The sequence below is a fragment of the Mus caroli genome, unplaced genomic scaffold (genome assembly GCF_978045245.1).
Source record: "Mus caroli unplaced genomic scaffold, Mus_caroli_1 scaffold_5, whole genome shotgun sequence".
Lineage (NCBI taxonomy): Eukaryota > Metazoa > Chordata > Mammalia > Rodentia > Muridae > Mus > Mus caroli.
Window position 1 is genome coordinate 34913434 of NW_028227260.1, and position 19839 is coordinate 34933272.

The following is a 19839-nucleotide window of genomic DNA, read 5'->3' on the forward strand; positions in this document are numbered from 1 at the left end:
TGGAAAAATCCAGCTGGACAGGACATGAACGAGACTTTCTAGTCAGCTGGAAAAGCCTGAGTTCACTATGGTCATGCCCTGGGGAGCCTCCTTTATGCTGCATCACTGCCCCTTGAAGTGTGTGTGATATAATCTTGGTGGACTTCAAAGATGGAAAGTATATAAGCTGTCCTTTGAATTGAACAGTTTCTCTGAAGAGAACTCAGGTAGTGCACTGGGGAGGGGAGGGGGCTAAATGGGCAGGCAGGAGCTCAGATTGGAGGGATAGGCTAGGACAGGAAGAGGGGACTTAGAGACTGCTCTTATCTGCAAGACCCAGTGGGGAGTCCTTCTGGCTCAGAGAAGCTGACTTAGTGCCCCTGTGAGAATGCAGAGTGTAGGAAAATTAGGTTAAAGTGCAACCTGGGGGGATGGGATTGCTCCAAGGACCATCAACCCTCCCAGGGCTCCTTTGCTCATGTGGGATGCCTCAAGCCCCCCCCCTCTTGGAATTAGGGGTCACCTCAATAAAAATGGTTGTCATTACTGTTTTGTAAAGGAACGGGAAGAAAGTATATTGTGGCTGTGGAGTTGGGAGCAGGGACAGATAGCAGGACCTTTCTGGCAAAGCCCCTAAGGTATGACAGGTGATGATTCTGTTGGGATGGACCTAGAGTAGATAAAGATCCTCTGTCCCCAGTAGCCTAACCAGTAGGACAACTTTTTCTTTCGGATTGTTTGTGTCAGACTTTGGTGTCTCACAGTGAAGCAGATATTCACAGGATCGACATAAGCATGAGCTAAAGGCATTTGAGTGACAGTGTAGTGGCTATTCCCAGTTATAAACTTGACTATATATGAAATGAACTGCAATCCAGAAGGAAGGCTCACCTGTAGTCCATACCTTGAGGCTTTCTTATCTGGATCTTGGCGTGGAGATCCTGAGGCATAGTGGCTGTGAATCCCAGGAGACTAAGGCAAGGGAATCTCTGAGTTCATCTGGAACAAAAGCAAGACCCAGATCCAGGCTTGGTGGCACACCCCTTTTATCCAGGCCACACCTACTGCTAGAGACCTACATAAGGAAGTAGGAAGGAGGAAGACGCCCTCTTCTTCTCCTGCTTGCCTCGTGAGACTGAGCAACTGCTAGATCCTTGGACTTCCATTCACAGCTGCTGCTGACCACTGTTGAGGAGTTGGACTACAGACTGTAAGTTATCAACAAATTCCCTTACTATATAGAGACTACCTATAAGTTCTGTGATTCTAGAGAACCCTGACTAATACAGACAGTTACCTGTGGGCTCCTATGCCAGTCCACTTGGGACTTAGGAAAAAAATCACTGCCTTGGACTGCCCGGCATTTAGATGGCCATGGAAACCACATGGAATGTAGGTAGACAAGCAAATGGGAAAGAGCTTGGCTGTAGCAGGGGGATTTTTCTGCCCCTCAGCATCTCTGCCATCTCTGTAAAAAGATATGTGACTCACCAGCCTGTGCTCCACTAAAGAGAGCAATGGAACTGACTCAGACTCATCCTGCGAAAGCATCAGGTCTCCCCATCACTTCAACCCTGCACAGCCCACACAAGGCTGCTACCGTTGCAAGTAGATAGTGTTTATGTAACTAGGGCTGCCTGATGGTAAAGCCTTCCACCCCAAAGCTCTCCGGGCTTCAGCTTTTCGAGTAGTCCATACTTCCTGGTTGCTATCTCTTACCTAGGCGTCTGCCATCTGTCTGCCTGAACAGACGTCATCGAATGCCTTCTGGCACTGTCCTTGCATCATCTTGGGAACGGTCTGCATTCTCACTTTGGGGTTAAGTTTTACGATCTGCTCATCTAATCTCAGCTTAAGAATTTACTTCAGTGGCCTATAGAAAACCCGAGTTTTGTGGGAACAGACAAACTGCCGCTGTGACCCAAAGCCTTCAGAAGGCAATGCAGAGCTCTCTGGCTTCTGTGTGATGGTCTCTGTTACTGTTTCCTCCCTTCTTCAGGAATAGGTCCCAGAACAGGGAATGTGGCTCAGTGGGTAAAAGATGGGGACCTGAGCTTGAATCACTAGAAGCCATGAAAAAAGCCAGGCGTGGCTGTACACAGGCTTGAAATTCCAGCTCTGCTCCGGCCAGAGGTCAGATACAGAACGATGTCTTGTTTTTTTTTTTTTTTTTTCTGGATTTCATCTAGGCTTTAGTTTCAGTGAGTGAGCCTAAATCGAGAGAGTAAATTGTGGAGTAATGGAGCAGGTTATCTATTAACATCCTCTGACTCCTGAAGGTGTACAACATCTAAAGAAATGTTGGCTTAGACCTAGGTCCATGGCTATAATTTCTTAAGTGCTATTTTCCTAGGTTTGATGGGCAAAACTGTCAAGGAGCTGATAGAGTCCCTCCCAGATATCAGGATATTATGGAATCCTATGGCTGTATATCATAGGGATGTTGTCATTATGGAGAAAATAAAATTATGTGGCTGACCTAGCTAGACCTATGGTCTCTGTTGGTAACATGCATATCTTAAACTTTTTAAGTTCTATTTTTAATACTTAATCCTATTATGTGTTTGCTTTTTATTTTATTTTATTTTATTTTATTTTATTTTATTTTATTTTATTATTATTTTTTGAGGCATGGTAACTTTGTGTAGCCTTGGCTGTCTTGGAACTAGCTTTGTTGACTAGGCTGGCCTGGAACTCACAGAGATCGGCCTGCTTCTGCCTTCTTGGTGCTAGGACTAAAGGCATCCGCCACCATTGTCCGTCTTAGGTTGTTGTTGTTGTTGTTTAATTCGCAATGCTTTTGATGGAATCCGGGGTCTGTTGCCCAACCCCGCCCCTGCCTCCGTCTTTGCAAGGCACAAATACTCTTCCCCAACTCCCCAACGTTATCAGCAGCCTTTGTTAGAAGATTAAGAGTTCCTGGATTTTGTACTTCGGTCCTTCTTGAGGCAAAAGTCTTGCCATCACGGGACTACCTCAGTTATTCAGTTACTGCTGTTCTTGCCGTCACATGCTAAGATGCATGTGGGTGCGTGCGCAACTCTTCCCCAAGACCTCAGAAGCAGGCTAGGGATGCCTGAACCCCTCACAAAGTCTGCTCATTCGGGTCAGACAGTCACATGACTGCTCTCTTCCTCTCAACATCAAGAATCAAGCTAGGCCATTTCTGTGTTTTCTGTGAGCTCACAGAGTTTCCACCCACGGAAGGTGTTCAGGGTTGCTGTTGTTCTCCCTAAGGACAAAGCTTGATCAGACTCTGGATTAGACTCCCTACTTTTCCAGGAAGCACTAAGGTACTGTAGGCTAACTGTCCTAGATCACTTTTCTAGTAGGAGGCCCACCAGCTGTTCTCTGGGATTTTTCTCAGGGCACTCGTCAGGGGTCTGGTGAGGTGGGGTGGGGTGGTGGCTTTAAAGTGTAACATGTAGCTGCTGCACAGTACAGGGAGTCCGAGGAGAGGGCTTTCTATAGAGGTGCGGGAGGACTTTCTGATAGTGGCCAGACATTGAAAAGCCTGACCCAGAACAAGGGGTTTGGGAAGTCATCATCTGATCGTGGACCCACCAGATGTGCAATAATGGCAAATGGGTGGAGCTGGACAGGGGCATTAAGAATGAGCAACAATCATGAGGGTTTAAAGACTGGCATTCATCTCTGCAGGGCAAAACTCTTAAATGAGAGTAGGACCACCCTCCCCTTCCTTGTAGCCCTGCCTGTGGTCATTGGCCTGCTAGATTTTTCTGCCTGCTCAGCTGTGAGATCACGCTCCCCCCTCCTCTGCTAGCCATCTGACCCATTTCTTATCCGGTCTGTTTCTTTCAAGGATATCAGAGACTTCCTATCAGCCAGTTCTCACAGAGTTAATTTCTGAATGCCTTCTTCAGGTCCCTGCAGCCTCTCAGTTTGCTGCTGTGCTCTGGCTTCTTTTCTCCCCCAGCACTTCCTCTGGGATGAGTGAGCAGTTATCAGGAAGCAGGGAATGGTCAAAAGAGGGAAAACAGGCAAAAGGGAGGGGATACTTTTGTAAACTTTGAGGTTTCAACAAAGAACATGCAAAAGACATGCAGATAAAATATTTATTTATTTATTTATTTATTCACTCCAGATTTTATTCCCCCCCGACCCCATCTACCCCCTGACTATTCCACATCCCATACCACCTCCCTGCTCCCCTGTCTCCACCAGGATGTCCCTATCCCCCACTCCTACCCAATCACACTTCTAAACACCCTGGGGCCTCCAGTCTCTTGAGGGTTAGGTGCATAATCTCTGACTGAACCCAGACCCAGCAGTCCTCTACTGTATGTGTGTTGGGGGCCTCATATCAGCTGGTGTATGCTGTCTGTTTGGTGTTCCAGTGTTTGAGAGATCTTGGGGATATAGGTTAATTTAGACTGCTGGTCTTCCTACAGGGTCACCCTCCTCCCTAACTTCTTTCAGCCTTCCATAATTCAACAACAGGGGTCAGCTGCTTCTGTCCATTGGTTGGGTGCAAATAACTGTATCTGACTCTTTCTGCTGCTTGTTGGGTCTTTTAGAGGGCAGTCATGCTAGGTCCCTTTTTGTGAGCACTTCATAGCCTCAGTAATAGTGTCAGGCCTTGGGACCTGCCCTTGAGCTGGATCCTACTTTGGGCCTGTTGCTGGACCTTCTTTTCTTCAGGCTCCCCTACATTTCCATCCCTGTAATTCTTTCACTCAGGAACAATTATGGGTCAGAGATGTGACTGTGGGATGGTAACCCCATCCCTCACTTGATGTCCTGTCTTCCTGCTGGAGGTGGGCTCTATAAGTTCTCTCTCCCTACTGTCCAGCATTTCATCAAAGGTCCCTCCCTTTGATCCCTGAAAGTCTCTCACCTCCCAGGTCTCCGGTACATTCTGGAGGGTCCCCTCAACCTCCTCCCTCCTGATGTTGCCTGTTTCCATTCTTTCTGCTGGCCCTCAGGGCTTCAGTCCTTTTCCCTCACCCAATACCATATCAGGTTTCCCTTTCCCCACAAACCCTCATCCACTTTCCCTCCCAGGTCCCTTCCTCCCTCCTCCCCTTGTGATTGCTTTCTCCTCCCTCTCAAGTGGGACTGAGGCTTCCTCACTTGGGCCCTTCAGCCTGTTGACCTTTTGAGTACTATAGATAGTATCTTGGGTGTTCTGTACTTTATTTTTTGGCTAATATCAGTGAGTGCATACTATGTGTGTTCTTTTGTGCTGGGTTACCTCATTCGGGATGATATTTTCTAGTTCCATCCATTTGTCTGCAAAACTCAGGATGTCTTCATTCTTAATATATGAGTAATACTCCATTGTATAAATTAACCACATTTTCTGTATCCATTCTTCTGTTGTGGGACTCTTCTTATTCTTTTATTGATTTTTTTTTATTCACTTTACATCCTAATTGCAGTTCCCTCACTCGTCTTCTCTCAGTCCCACCCTTCCAAATCACTCCTTTTCCCATTACCCACTTCCCTTCTCCACTGAGAAGGGGAAGTCCCCCTTGGGTACCACAAATGGCTTGGGACTGATGCCTTCAGTCCATCCTGTGGGTGATAGTGAATGAGTAAAGCTGAGCAAGGAGCAACATGGTGCTTTCCTTCCTGAGGTTGAGAAACGTACTTTCCAGGAGACTAAAGTGATACCTTGTATGACAGAACTTAAGTAATGTATTTTCCTGCTAATTCTCTATTCCTAAGCTTCATCTGAAGACTACAAAGGCCAAAAGACAAGAAGGATGTGCTCGAATGAAAGGAAGCAGGGGCCCTTCAGACACACAGGTAAACACACCTCCACGCTGCTGTGTTCGTGCTTACATAGTATGCTCACAGCAACATGTAGCTCTTGGGTCTCTCCCATTCCCTGGCAGTGGATTCTTTTTCAGGGAGCCCCTGGTGTATTAATGTTCTCTGAACATATTTTGAGACGGTATGAATCTATTCTTCTACCCATTTAATTCATGTCTGGTGTTCAGTTTACTAAGGACAGTGGACAAGCCATGGAAGAAGACAACCAGTACATTAAGTGTCTAGAATTCAGCTACAATGACAACAGTAGTCTCTGCAAATAGAAAAACAAATGAATTCCTGGCAACTGACAACAGGCTTTGAGACTAACCCCTCTGTGTGACCCTCGATAGTGAAATAGGAGTTATTTTTAAAGTTAGAAAGGAGACAAGGGTGACTCATAGGATGCTGGCTGCTTAAAGTAGTATTAACCTTACTGTGCTAAGCTTAGTGTTCTTCCCAAGGGTATATCATATGATTCTACAGTCATACATGCATACATGCACCTTAGTGTTCAAACGTCCTCCATCTTACCCAAGGCAGCTCTCTTTGCTTGGTCCAAGATACCCAGTTCTCATATCCAGGTGTGACGAGCACAAAGCTTCATCTTCCTCTGCTGCAGGAAGTATGTCCAGGAAACGAGACCATTTACCACCAGTGGAGAAAGGGTTCAGTCAGTACAAGAGTGCTTGATGAGAGTGAGGAGTGAGGTAGAATAATCAATGGAATATAAAACTCGAATTCTATCATTTCGGGGGGATGAAACGTTCTGGGAGAATCACCCAGCATCACTGAGCTGAATATTCATGATCCAAAAATGATCCCTGGGTGAAAAAATAAAAGGAATAAAAAAGGAAGAACATGACTGTTCCTAAGTATGGTGGAGGATAAAATTTATGGTAGATAAAAGGGAGAGTGTACCCAGGGCAGAGACATCTGGGAGAGTCCAGAGGGGACATGATCTTGAGCCATATGAGGAGAGGAGAGAGGGGGTAGCGCAGAGCCAGATCAAGAGTCCAGAAAAGTAAAGTGTAGACCAAAAGAGGGCAGATAACCAAAGTGGCTGACTTATATAAGGAATGGCAACTGGGAATAGAGAAGCCCAGAGCCTGGGCTGGAGAAGTTCAGGGTAGGGGGCTGGCTATGCTAACCAGGAGGGCCCTGTATCAACTAGGGACTGAGGAATGCTGGGAGAACCTGGTATCCAGTGCCTTCTTTGATATGTTAAATAGGCATTTCAACTCTGTCTCAGTTTTGAGACCTAACACTGTATGCAATTCTTATGGGACTTCCATTAGGAGGTGAAAAGTCTTCATTTTGCCCTATACCAAGCAGTTGTTGCTGTAGCTCAAATGTTGGTCCGCCTATGTCTGTATTCTCACCCTACTGTAGCAGAGATGCTTTGTCATCATCAGCCTGGGCAGTACTGTAGACAGAATTCAGAACAGGGAGGAGCTGAGGAACATTCATGGTGTCCTGAAAGAGGTACACTGTTACTTTGCTGTTGGAGGAACAACTAATGCCTGGCAAAGCCCCATGGGTATATAGACTAGCTGATTTATCAAATATTTTAAAATTTCCATTCATTTTTTATTGACGCACACCCGTGTGTGCCTGCTTGCCTGCCTGCCTGCCTACCTGTCTCTGTGTGTACCACATATTTGAACGTGTCATCAGAGGCCAAAAGAGGGTGTCAGAATCCCTGGAGCAGCACTTTATTGATGTGGGTGCTGGGAACCAGGCCCAGGTCTTCTGAAAAAAAAAAAAATCAAGTGCTCCTAACAACTGGAGTGTCCCTCTGGCACCTAACTGCTTTTTAAAAATAAATTATTGCTATTACTTCTATTAGTTTTGACTCTGGTGGCATCAAGAGTAGCCAGGTTTAGGGTACCAGGGCATTCAATAAGTGGATGGACACCAATATGTACTTTGTCCTCAGTGTCCCTTTCCTTAGAGTCCCTCTGCAGCTGTTCGCTTTATGTGCTTTGTATTCTGTGAGTTACCATAGAGGGCCTTGCAGCAGATGGGATCTGAAACTGTGATCATTAGGCATCTCAGATTTTCCCATTCCATGCTAGAAGTGTTTTGGAAGGAGTCTTGGATTCCATACAATGGTTTAGAATTATCCTATTCCATATGCGGACACCATGCAACCAGCACTTCTGGACTTCTATTGGGTGTCTCACTGTATACCGTTTCCTTCAGTCCACCACAGTTCTCAAGTCTTCCTGGAGTCACAGGTGAGATGTGTAGTTTCAGGCTCCCAGGAAGAGGAGATGCTGAATTTTCTCTTTACTGTGCTATCTCCTGTCTCTGCCCCAACTCCAACTTAAAAATTGGATGCTTTCTTTTGCTTTTTGAACTTTCAGGAAAATGATTTGGTTTGCTAACATTTACCTAATGCCACCTATCACGTTGTCTTTTGTTGCTATATTTTGTTTTGGTTGGATATCATAGACTCACAGATCTTTAACAGATGGGCTGCAACCCAGTTGCAGGACTTTGAGCAGTGAGATAGGCAAGATTTGATATTTGCCTTACAAAAACACAAACACCCTTCCTGCTGTGTGGAAGACAGTGTCTGAGTGAGCCTGGAAATTAAAAAGCAAAGGTAGACTTGGAGTAACCCAGGAGACCTGGCCAGGGCAAAGGTGAGTTAGGCTGTGGTGTGATTAGGCAGAGCCAGGAGACTTTCCTTAGCAGTTACCTGTGAAACAAAGACAGCAAGCCCATTTAACTGAAGGCCTAACCCAAAGAGTCTCTTCGCCCTTAGATTCATTTCCAGTACCAGTGCTGGCACAGGGAAAGCATTGCAGCTTGTGACCAAAAGCTCCTGAGAGTGGGTCACGACATGAAAACCCTGGAGTCCCCAGTGATGCTCATCTGGGCTGTAGTCATCATCAGTTTGTGATGAGTAGACTCCAAGTGAGCTAAATTTTATCCATACACGTGCCTTGAGGCAAAGTGGAATAATGGCAAAACACAATCTACAACTTACAAACCAAGAGAACCTGTCACACTGAGGTGGGTGAGAAGGCTGGTATCTTCCTAGCATTCATATCCACCCCAAGGGCAAATATACCAACATTATCTGCTGCTGGCACCTGGTGATTGATGGTACAAAATGCCTTTGTTGAGGTTAGCCAAGGGGGACAGACAGGAGGCTGTTGTTATTTCAAAAGAGACTAAGACAGCAAACAAACAGAAAACAGAAAGCATTTTAAGCAACCCACTACAGAATCAGATGTACAGCAGGAAAGCTTGGTGGGAGGGTTTGGGTTGGGGAGGGGGGTAGGGTAGGGAAACAACTCCAAGATGTGAATAGGTACAGACATGTACAACAAAAAGTTCACCAACACAACTAGGACTGCATTGCCCAACAACCTGCTCCACAATCTTGAAGATTCTCTATGCTTGCAATGCTTCCTGTACTGCATGATCTACATGGCATAAACAGAATGCCTCACCAAAGAACAGGCATACACTGGCTTAGCTCTCAGTTGTCTGGAAGAATTTGCGAACATAGAGAATTTCAAGTTTGTAGAGCAGACCTCAGCACATAGCAGGTTTGCAAGCCCAAACAGTAATTTCTGTGACTGTAATGAACTCAGACCAGGGATCACTACAGCCAAATGACAGTACAACTAGAAATTGTTTTGACACTTGCCATTCCAGTTTTTGTTTCAGACCTTTTTAGCCCAAGTGTGGGGTTTAGGAAGGTTAGTCCTCTGTACTTGAAAGTATTGTAGGCCGGACAGAGAAGACATGTGATCTGAATAGCTCAAACGTGAGCATTGTGGGTGGTATAATCAGGTAATTTGGTGACAGATTAATGGGCTACTGCCTTAGTCTCCACTGTCAGTAAAGTTTGGATATCAGCAACAAGGAAGTTTACAGATTGCTAACTGTAGCAGTCAGTTCAGTGAATTATTGGATGTTGCAGTGAGGTGGGGAGGGTAGGACTCCAAGCCATCCTGTGGCTGCTAAATTACAGAATCCCAGGATAAGGCCAGGTTGGGTCAGCCTCCTCATGCAAGCTTTGTGTCTACACCATGGGCAGAATATATCACAAATCCTCCTCTATTATGTTTAAAAGGGACATGATGGCCCCTTCTTCTTATAAGCTGTGTTCTGCGACTGTGCCAGGAGTTTGTCCACTGGGTTTTCATGATTGTTCAATTAGGGGGGAAACTGTCACTTTAATTACCCTCCCATGGTATTGCCTCCCCCCGCCCCATTGTATGTGGTAGATGAATCACTGATATGTCTTCCAAACTTGCATTGTTTCCAATTTCATAATATTATGATGATAAAATCTGTGCTCTTCTAGGAAGAAAGAAAGACAAGGTTTCTTCCCTGAGCTATGCTGGCACGAGTACCGATCATTATGAGCATACTGGGCACACGATTCTGCCTTTAAAAGCCCAGAGTGATGGTGGAAATCTGGAGATAAGAGCTGTTCTCTGGAACCCGTCAGTAAGACAGTAAGTTACCAGGCAGCTTGATTACTATAGTAGGTGATACTCCCTGGGACTGGGCAATTCCTTCACTTCCTCTTCCCTCATGGTATCTTCTCACTGGGAAACTGGAGATCTGTTGTTGTATAGATGTGGAATAGAGGCTGATAAATTATAATTGTAACTGTGTCACCAGTGATAGAAGGGTGGAGGCATACAAGAATTTCTTAGCATTTACTGGCACTCCTCTTTCCTCTCATAGCACACCTTATGCTGGGCGACATAGGAGTAGGGAGGAAGAGCATATGGAGGACCAAATCCATGTCACAGTGCAGAGAGATGACAAACCTGAACAGAGAGAAGCAGGGCAGTTCACAGAAAATGGAACACTGGGAAGCTGGTTCAAGGTCACGGTGAGTGTCTTGGTGATATATGCATTAGAATTTTCTGAAATCCAAGAGAAGGAAAATCACAGCAAGCAAGACAAGTCAATTACCTGGAGGGAGAAGAGTTACTGTGCGAAGAGCGTTTAAATCTAGAACTGTGTTTGGCACAAAACAAGGAACCCTGTCAGAGGTCCTGTGGAAGGTCTTTGTAGAAGGTCAGGAAAGAACATTCAGAGTAAGTCTGCTCTCCTCCAAGACTCTATGGTGTATCTCTTCTCTCTTGTTCCTTATTTGTAAATTTAGGTTCCATGTGGGAGGAAGTATGACAAGATACAGCTAATGAATTCAATCCACAGCCTTTGCAGTGTGCCCTTCACACCCGTGGATGTAAGAGCTGGGGTGGCTTGGAGGACTGACTGGGAGGCCAGGCTCTATAGGGATCTATGGCTTCTGAGACTTTTGCGTCTGCTCTCCCCTCTGTGTAGTTCTATTGTGACAAACACCGGATCCAGTTCTTTGTCCCAGACCTTCGCATTGCCTCTGCATTGAAGGATGTCAGCTATAAGATATATAATGAGGACTTTCAGAAGGTCTGTGCTGGAGGCAATTTCTGTACCTAGCCCTGACACACACCATGGAACGGGAGCATTATCTTTGGGATTGGAGTTCCTAATGTTCACTCTCCTTCCCATAGATTCCTATTTTTGTCAATCCCTCGGTTGCACCCTACTCTGTGCAGAATAGGTTCACAAAAGAAGAAATGGAACAGCTGAAGGTAAAGCAGTCTGAAGGCCGTGTGTGTATTCACATCCCAGACCCAGGTCTCCCCTTCTGTGCCCCCAACCCCAAGTCCATGATGTTCCCAACACCACAACCCATGACACCACAGAGCCACCCTTTCCATCTGTGTCTCTGCAGCTGGCCATGAGGAAAAGATATGATATTTCCCAGCATGCTCTCTGCCTCAAAAAGCTCCGCTTTGATCCAGGTATGACTGACAGGGATATTTGTGGATCACAGATCCGCCTAGGAAGAAGATATACATGTGGTAGTCTGGAAAGAGGACTGTGCTGGTTCTGGTTTCAGACAGGCTCCTCTCTACCTTCTGATTCCTTTTTCTCCTCTTCCAAAAGATTTGATGAAACACAACATCCACATGATCCTAAATCGCAGAAGCTGCATGGCTGCCACCCTTCAGATCATCCAAGAGAATTTTCCTAGGGTATTGGTTGATGTTTGTGTGGAAGGATGGAAAGGATGGGGTGAAGGGCAAGTATGTCTCCAAGGCTCTCAACAGTAAAGATCACTCTTAACTCTTGCTCCCCTAAGCTGTTATCCTTGAATTTGAGCAGCAACAAACTGTTCCAATTAGATGGCCTGTTTGATGTGGTAAAGAAGGCACCGCAACTCAAGATCTTGAACCTCTCCAAAAACATGGTGAGAAGAAGAGATTGGGGTTAAGGATAGGTAGTAGTGTAGACTATGGTACTTGACAGCATTAGACAGTCAAACAAACCGTGAGAGTGAGCTGGGAGGTATGGGTTCTGAACTTCTAATGGCTGTCTTGACCTGGGACACCTTTACCAGTTCGCTCCCATTTTCCTCAGCTAAGAACAGTGTGGGAGTTGGAGAAGATGAAAGGGCTGAAGCTGGAACAGCTGTGGCTAGAAGGGAACCCATTGTGCAGCACCTTCCGAGACCGATCTTCCTATGTAAGGTACATACCTGCTGTGTAAGGTACATCTCTTTCCCCTCATGGATACCATAGACCCTGGTGGCCTGAGAGACTCTCTGTGGGAAGAGGCAGCCCTGGTCTTCTGGGAGGACCACAGGGCCTGATGTCTTCCCTGTCTCTGTACTCCGAGCTCTGCTCACAGGCTTCTTTGCGACTATCCTGTCTGCCCGCCCTCACTTAGCATGGGTTGTGTTGTGTTTCACTTGTGTGAGTTTTCAGCCTCCTCCAGAAAGCCCTCCTGAGCATCTCAACAGCACCAGGCCTCCTTCCCAACCCTGAGAGGGCCTTCCTTCCAATCTTGTTCCTGAATGGTCCCCTCATCTGTCCCAGGATGGTGTAGAGGTTGTCCTGCCCCAGCTGAGGGCTGAGGTCCTGGGTGATGCTGATATGGACATCACTTCCTCTAGACTACTGCTGGGATCTCTGTCTTCCTTTGGATTGGGGAACCTCTGCTCTCTATATCTGGGATCCAAAAGTGGGCCATGACTGGGGAGCTGAAGGCTTGCTTCCTGGAGCAGGAAGGGGAGGGAGAGGGCAGAAGAGGTTCAGGAGACAGAAGCCCCTGGCTTCCTAGAAACCTCCATTCCTCCTCCTGTCCCTCCCTCCTTATGGACCAACCTTCCTTGATCATCATCCTACCTAGCATATAAGAGGCGCCTTGGGTAGTCTGAAACAAGCTACTTGATTCCTTGGATAAACCTACAGCCCAGCCATAGCATGCTGAGTTGAGGACTCGCCTGTCACTTCTTCAGCTTCTGGGAAATGGCTCTTGCCTCCAGGGAAGCTTTCAGTCCCCCGTTCCCTCAGAGAGCAGTATGGGTCTTCATGCCAGCCTCAGTAGCTTGCATGTTTTCATTGCTGCTTTGGGTCCCTGGGCTAGCCAGGCACATGCAGCAGGTGAATCCCTTTCTCCCCTGCTATCTCAACCCACTGCACCAGACAGCACCTTCTCATTCCCTTTGCATTGCCTCCTCTGTGTCCTTTCTTCTCTCCTGTCTCTTACAAACCTCCCTTACCCCTCATTCCCTTTCTGTCACCATCTACCACTTCACTGACATCTCCTTTCTCCATCCTAATTCTTGACTCCCCCACCTTCATCTCTCAGCATCTCTAAGAATCCTACACTCCTTGCAAAGTAGCAGGGCCTTCTGTGGAGAGTGAGAAAGAGGAAGGAGGCAGGGAGTGGAGGAAGCCCTAGAGACTGGACTCTCAATGAGATTTCTAATGGCCCTGGAGAGGGGGCCAGTGTGATGTAGGTAGAAGCTGCCCAGGGGTCTGTTGTTGGGGAATGGCCTGGAAGAGCACTGGAGGGAAAACCAATGGTGGGGTAGGAGCAGGGAAGCAATGCTATACAAATCTGAACTGTCAATCATTTCTGGTTTTTTTTTTTTTTTAACAGAGCAGTCCTGGAATGTTTTCCGGAGTTGTCATACCTGGTATGTTCCTGCCTTCATCATTGTCTTGTCTTCCTCACATGATAGAGCTGCACACTTAATCCCAGCCCCATTTGTATCTTCCCTAGATAATCTATGCCTGAGGCAGCTGGTCATTTTCAATGGCATGGATTCTAAAGAAAAACAATACCTGGATGTTGTTCCAGAAACCAACCACAGGACCCACATAGACCCCCCCATAAACACTCCTACAAACCACATGTGAAAGATGCTTGCAGTACCCCATAATTCAGGCAGCCACTATAATCTCACAGCCCAGGGAGTTTCCTAGCCACTTTACACATGGTCTGTGACTCAAGGTTACCGCCTAGGGTCTCTTCATCTCCATGGATATCCAGGGGTACCTCCCTGGCATGCATTCCAGACTCCTCTTCCTCTTCTCCTCAGGATGGCAGGAAGTTATTACTTCCAACTGTAATGAACACTGAAGAACGCAAGTTAATGAAGCCCTGCAAGGTGGGGAAGAAGGACCAAGAGAGATTTATGCTATTGCCTGTGTAGCTTAGTAGATGCATTGTCTAAAATGGCTTTGTGTTCTAGGACATCTTTAGGGGTTCAGAGGTGATAAAGAATCAAGTACAGAGATTCCTGAGAGAGTAAGTGTGCATGGGACCTTGAGGAAGGGAAGGGGTTGGGCCACCTTAGCATGGATCTGCTCAGAGGCCTTTTTAGGTCACATCTGTTGTCCAGACCCCTGAAATAGCTTCTACCCACGTCTACACTCCACAGGTATTACTTGATGTACGACTCTGAAGAGCGACAGGGTCTCCTGAACATTTACCATGACCAGGCCTGCTTCTCCCTGACCATTCCCTTCAACCCCAGTGATCCAGATCTGTGAGTATCACACTTGATGCTCTGTTCCGGAGCACTGCGAATCCACCCCCTCCCCCACTCCCAGTACCAAGTAGACACAAGTGACTCCCAGGAAGCATCTGCACTGGCTGGACCCCTCCCCTAAGGCTCTTTTCTTCTAGGAATAGCATGTGCGGGTACTTCAAGGATGAAAATGATATGAAGAATTTCAAGGAGTTCCGTAAGTGTGTGCTGAAGAAGACCTGGTAGAGAACTTGGGGTGTGAAGGAGGTAATCACAGAGCATAATAGATTTTGTTTTTTCACTCCTGTGTAGATATTCAGAGGCAGCTACTGAAGTACACAAAACAAGACATTGTAGAGTGTCTGAAGGGATTTCCCCAAACGTTACATGCCTTCAGCTCTTTCCAAGTGAACATCTGTTTTCAGATGGTAAGCAATAGCTTCTGCCTTGAGGCGTTTTCCTACATAGTTAGAAAGTTATGCAGGACCCTAAGCCTGTCTGTGCCTTCTTCCCTATTAGGAAACGATGCTCTGCTTCTCTGTTTGTGGGTTGTTCAAGGAAGGTGAGTGCTTGTAGAATCCTCTCTCCAGATTCCTTCTTGCTTCCTGACCTGGATGTGCATCTCTGAGAACTCCCCCCAGCTCCCCTCCATGTGTGCCTTTCTGGGTGATCTCCTGCCCGCTGACCATCCTGGTCTGACTGAGGTCTGTGCTTGTCTGCTGCACAGCTCCTGGGTGAGGGAGAGCACATGGGCTGCAGGGTTTGTTGGCTCTCATTCCAGATCCTTACTCTGTGACTTTGGGCCAGCTGCTTAGCCTCTACATTTCCCCATTTGCAAATGGTGCTAATTATCCTCCACCCCAGACAGATGGGAATCCAAGCCCAAGTGAACACTGGAAGTTATTTTTCACAGGGTAGAGAATGTGGCAGGAGACCCATCAATATGAGTGGATTATTCCCCTTGTTGCCTGTCCCCCTTTCCCCCACAGCCCCCTGACTCCAAGCCAATAGTTGAGTGGTCCTGGGCCCTTTCAGCATAAGGCCCTGACTGAGGAATGTTTTGTGAGGGTCCAAAACGTGTGTGTAACTATAGTAAGGATGTTTTTGTTGTCCACAAAATAGAGGGCACCCCCAAGGAATGTGTTCGTGCCTTCATGAGGATCTTCATTGCTGTCCTTGGCAGGAATTCAAAGTAAGTGCAGTACTGTGGGCAGAAATCCCAAAGAGGTGGATCCAAGGAACAATGTAGCCTAGCAGTTAAGATTAGGGGCTCCAGGGTTGTAATCCCAGTTTTCTTCCTAAGTCGAATAGTCACTGTCACCTTGACCCAATTAACTGATCTCTTCAGGAGACTGATTTTTTTCCTCTAAAAATGGAAATGAGGTTCACCAGGTTCTTTTACTCTTGTGTAGGAGAAATGTTTGGGGATTAATCTCCAAATTCAATGAAGGTGGTAGACAATGCTTCCCTAGGAGGAGGTAGGGGTGGTGTTCTCTGTGTACCAGCAAAGCATTTCACTAGGCAGACTAAGCAGGAGCATAGGAGGAATCCAGTTGCTAAGTATCAGTGGTTAAAGAGGATCTTGTCTGGGGCTATGTGGGTGTAGGGTGGAGTGTCCACCCATCCAGTTGTCTCAGGGATTGATTTTCCTCCAGCATGTGTATTGTGAATGACCAGCTTTTTGTGAGGAATCCAAGCTCTGAAGAGATCCATAGTGCCTTTGTCATACCCTCGCCCACATCATACTCCAACTTCAAGCTTGTACTTTCTCAAGAACAGCAAAGAATGGTGCAGGCTTTCTCCACCCAGTCGGGGATGAAACTTGAATGGTCTCAGAAGTAAGTTTGTGCTATAAATGTGGACAGGATGGGAGTGGGGCTGGGGTTAGAAAAGAATAATAGAATCTCACACAACATGTAAAAACCAAACTATATTTTACATCTGCCCTTTAAAAATGGGGGTGGGGTGGAAAGCACACTGAAAAAAAATCATCATTTTATAATAGTGTAGGTAAAGAATTTTTAAAAAATAGTCCATGTCTCAAATGGCATTACATTCCAGTCGGAAAATCCAAAGGAATTCATTACATTAACCCCCTAAAACTAATAAGCAAGTTCAGCATGGTTGCAGGATATAAGATTAATGTATGGAAATCAATTACACTTCTATATACTTGGGGTAAATACACCAAGAGTGAATTTAGAAAACCAAGACCATTTACAACATCCAAATGAGTAAAACACTTCAGCACAAATGAAACAAAAGAGAGCAGGGAAATGTGGTCTTGTGTAAAATTGCTTTGCTGCACATGGGTCTGGACCACACACCACATAGATGGCCCTATGACTTCCACACATGCTCCATTGTGCTCACACATCTGCACTCACTGAGACAGGTGGCTATGTGTGCTCAGCACCCCCACATCTATCCCCATGCAGCATACATGCAGCTCAGACTCTCATGTCTGAAAAATATGTCTTAAAAAAAGGAAGATGACCCAAATAATGGGAAAGGATTTTTTTCCATGTTCACAGGTATGACAATGCAAATACTGTCCAGAGAAATCTTCACTTTCCTTGAAATTTCACTCAATGTGCCAAATGGTTTCTTTGCGAGAATTGAGAGAGAGAGTCTAAAGATTTGACTTAGCACTTACAGGCATTGGGTACTTTTCCTGAAGACCAGGCTTCAGTTCCCACCACCAACACACTTTTTCACAGATGACTGTCATTCTAGTTGCAAGGGATCCAACACCCTTTTATAGTTTTGGTGAGTACTTGCAGGCTAGTGGTGAACAGATAGGCACCCAGGCAAAGCACCCATCTATACGTAAAATAACTTTAAATTTCAACAGCTTTCAATTGACAGGGTGATCCCAAACTTCATGTGAAAATGCATTAGGGCCTACACTGCCCCAAATGACATTGAACGTAAAGACCAAAGTTAAAGGGGACTATGTGCTGCTTGCATCAGTGTCACAGGATTATTAGGCACTCAACAATATCATTATCACACTGACGGTCAGTTGATTACTTATTACCAAGTCTGTCCCACTATCATATTTCCACAGAAACTAATAGTATCTTTTGAGCATAGGGTACTGAGAGAACTGGATGCTCACTCCAAGAACAGGGACTTTTGACTCCCTACACAAACCCTGTGTAAACACTGGCCATGCGTAGACTGAGGATCCAAAAATTAAGTGTTATTCCAAATACAATGCCCAAAGAACAAAACGTAGATATAGTTCTTTATGGCCTTGAATTAGTCAGCTAATGAATTAGTCAGCATCTGTGGTGCAAAACCCTCAAGCAGCTAAAGAAAAGCTGACACATTGGACTCCATCTCAAATCAGTGCATTGCAATTGTCAGGGAAGTGCAAAGACATGTGACAGAATGAAAGCAAGACATGCAGATCACATATCAGATAAGAACACAGGAAGAACACTTAGTAAACAACAGCAAAAAGACAAATAAGAGCTGAGAGTGAGAAAAGGATTTGAACAGATATTGGTTCCTCTGAAGAAGATATGCAAGCACATAATTTTCTTCCTCTTCATTATTAGTCATTAGAGAAATATAAATCAGAATGTCATGGTTTGTCTTGAGTGCTACCTTTGTTGAATTAGAGATGCTTAGATTACTAAATCACACACACTCACACAGAAACAGAGAAACAGAGAAACAGAGAAAAAGAGACAACAAGACAAAATAAAAATAGGGAGAGAGACAGGGAGGGAAAGGGTGAGATTGGGGGTTTTGGTAGGGGTGGGGTTTGTCATATCAGTCCTCAAAATGTTAAACATGGAGTTGCCACATGGCCTAATAATCCCACTATGAAATATAGGCTACAAAGAACAAAAACTTCTTTAGTCCAAAGCTTGTATGTTTATAGCACTGTTATTTATATTTGGCAAACGTCTCAACTGTTTTTCCAAGATGAATGAATAAATAAATATGGTACACATCACAGTAGGATACTGTTCAGTCATAAAAGTGAATATGGACCCTACATGATGTCTGACATGTTGAAACTTAGAAGTAATTGGACTCAGTGGACGAATCCAGCCACCTAGGGCCGTTTTATTTGTTTAAAATAGTTTATTAAAAATATTTAGGATGGGAAAATTAGTAGCAATTGAAAGCACAGTAGAAGTTGCCAGTCACTGGGTGACATGGGAGGGTAGGAACTGAGCTCCAGCTATTAGAGGGTTTTCTTTTGCAGCAACAGAGCGGTTTTGGAATTAGTTGGGGCTGGCAGAGAGTCTTGTGAATCTACTAGAAAATGACTGAGACACATGCACTTGAAATAGTAAACATCCTGAGATCTGTCATACATCTTAATTTTAAAACTGTGGCAGAGAATTTTCTTTTTAATTTCCACTTTTTATTTTCTTAAGCTTCTTTTTAAAAAGAGGTACAGGATAGATATTCATTGCTCATAGGAATACCCTTATGTGTCTGCTTTGAATTCTCCTAGGCTCTATCAGCTCTTTCCCCACTACTATTATGGTGCTAAATCTGACACACACACACACACACACACACACACACACACACACACATCCCAGAATAGTGAGTAGCATAGGTCATGTGGTGGCATTTGCAGCTAGTGAATCTTTCCTACAGTAGTATTAGAAGTCAGCTGTTTGTCTTCCACCCCAGGTGCCTTGAAGATAACAAGTGGGACTATACCAGAGCTGCTGAAGTCTTCACTATGCTTCAGGTGAGGTCTGGGAATCAAGTGGGTAACAGATAAGTTCTCTCTAAGTATTCAACAAGATAGAGTCTAGGTGACCAGGGGATGGAACTCAGGGCAGTGAGCACCTCTGACATCCTAACTCTATTGTTCCAGACCAAGTGCAAGATCCCAAAGGAATTCTTCAAACAATGACATAAAAACACACGGCTGGATGTTATCTTCCTCTTGTTCACATTCTTGATTCTCTGTTTCTTACCTATGACCCCTGCTGTTAGCCTGACTAACCACAAAGCCAAAGTTATCATGTAAGCCAGGCTCTATAGACCATCTCCCCACCCCCCCCCACCCCCAACTAGGTAACTTGCTCTGTGAGAAAACTTGCTCTCCTGAGAAAAGCCTGTTTATTTTCATAATAAAAGTTACTTGCCACTTTGTGCCCTGGATTCTTCTTTGCCTGTAGTAGCCATGAGTCAGAAGGGACAGGAATGAAAGCATCTACCTTGCATCTCTCTCCACACATCCACTTTCA

The 19839-nt window shown here is 45.5% G+C and overlaps 1 protein-coding gene across 1 annotated transcript; it reads left to right on the forward strand.

Moving 5' to 3' along the window:
• The first annotated feature begins 1113 nt into the window (after positions 1 to 1113).
• On the forward strand, positions 1114 to 19522 carry LOC110287042 (nuclear RNA export factor 2-like). The gene is made up of 23 exons (XM_021153724.2): positions 1114 to 1189; positions 5671 to 5751; positions 7268 to 7297; positions 10088 to 10241; positions 10477 to 10627; positions 10904 to 10987; positions 11086 to 11190; positions 11295 to 11375; positions 11519 to 11588; positions 11734 to 11822; positions 11930 to 12037; positions 12208 to 12317; positions 13735 to 13771; positions 14177 to 14245; positions 14330 to 14385; positions 14519 to 14626; positions 14767 to 14825; positions 14921 to 15036; positions 15128 to 15170; positions 15731 to 15800; positions 16264 to 16446; positions 19274 to 19334; positions 19464 to 19522. Exons 2-23 carry the CDS (start codon positions 5709 to 5711, stop codon positions 19500 to 19502), a joined length of 1866 nt encoding a protein of 621 aa, XP_021009383.1. The 5' UTR covers positions 1114 to 1189; positions 5671 to 5708; the 3' UTR covers positions 19503 to 19522.
• Positions 19523 to 19839: the final 317 nt, after the last annotated feature.

What these genes read in the sequence shown, in the direction of transcription:
- LOC110287042 (XM_021153724.2), top strand. Translation starts at nt 5,709, where the DNA reads ATGTGCTCGAATGAAAGGAAGCAGGGGCCCTTCAGACACACAG. An exon ending in ATAATGAGGACTTTCAGAAG is followed by an intron (nt 11,191 to 11,294) that starts GTCTGTGCTGGA and finishes TCCTTCCCATAG; the next exon opens with ATTCCTATTTTTGTCAATCC. An exon ending in TTGTGGGTTGTTCAAGGAAG is followed by an intron (nt 15,171 to 15,730) that starts GTGAGTGCTTGT and finishes TCCACAAAATAG; the next exon opens with AGGGCACCCCCAAGGAATGT.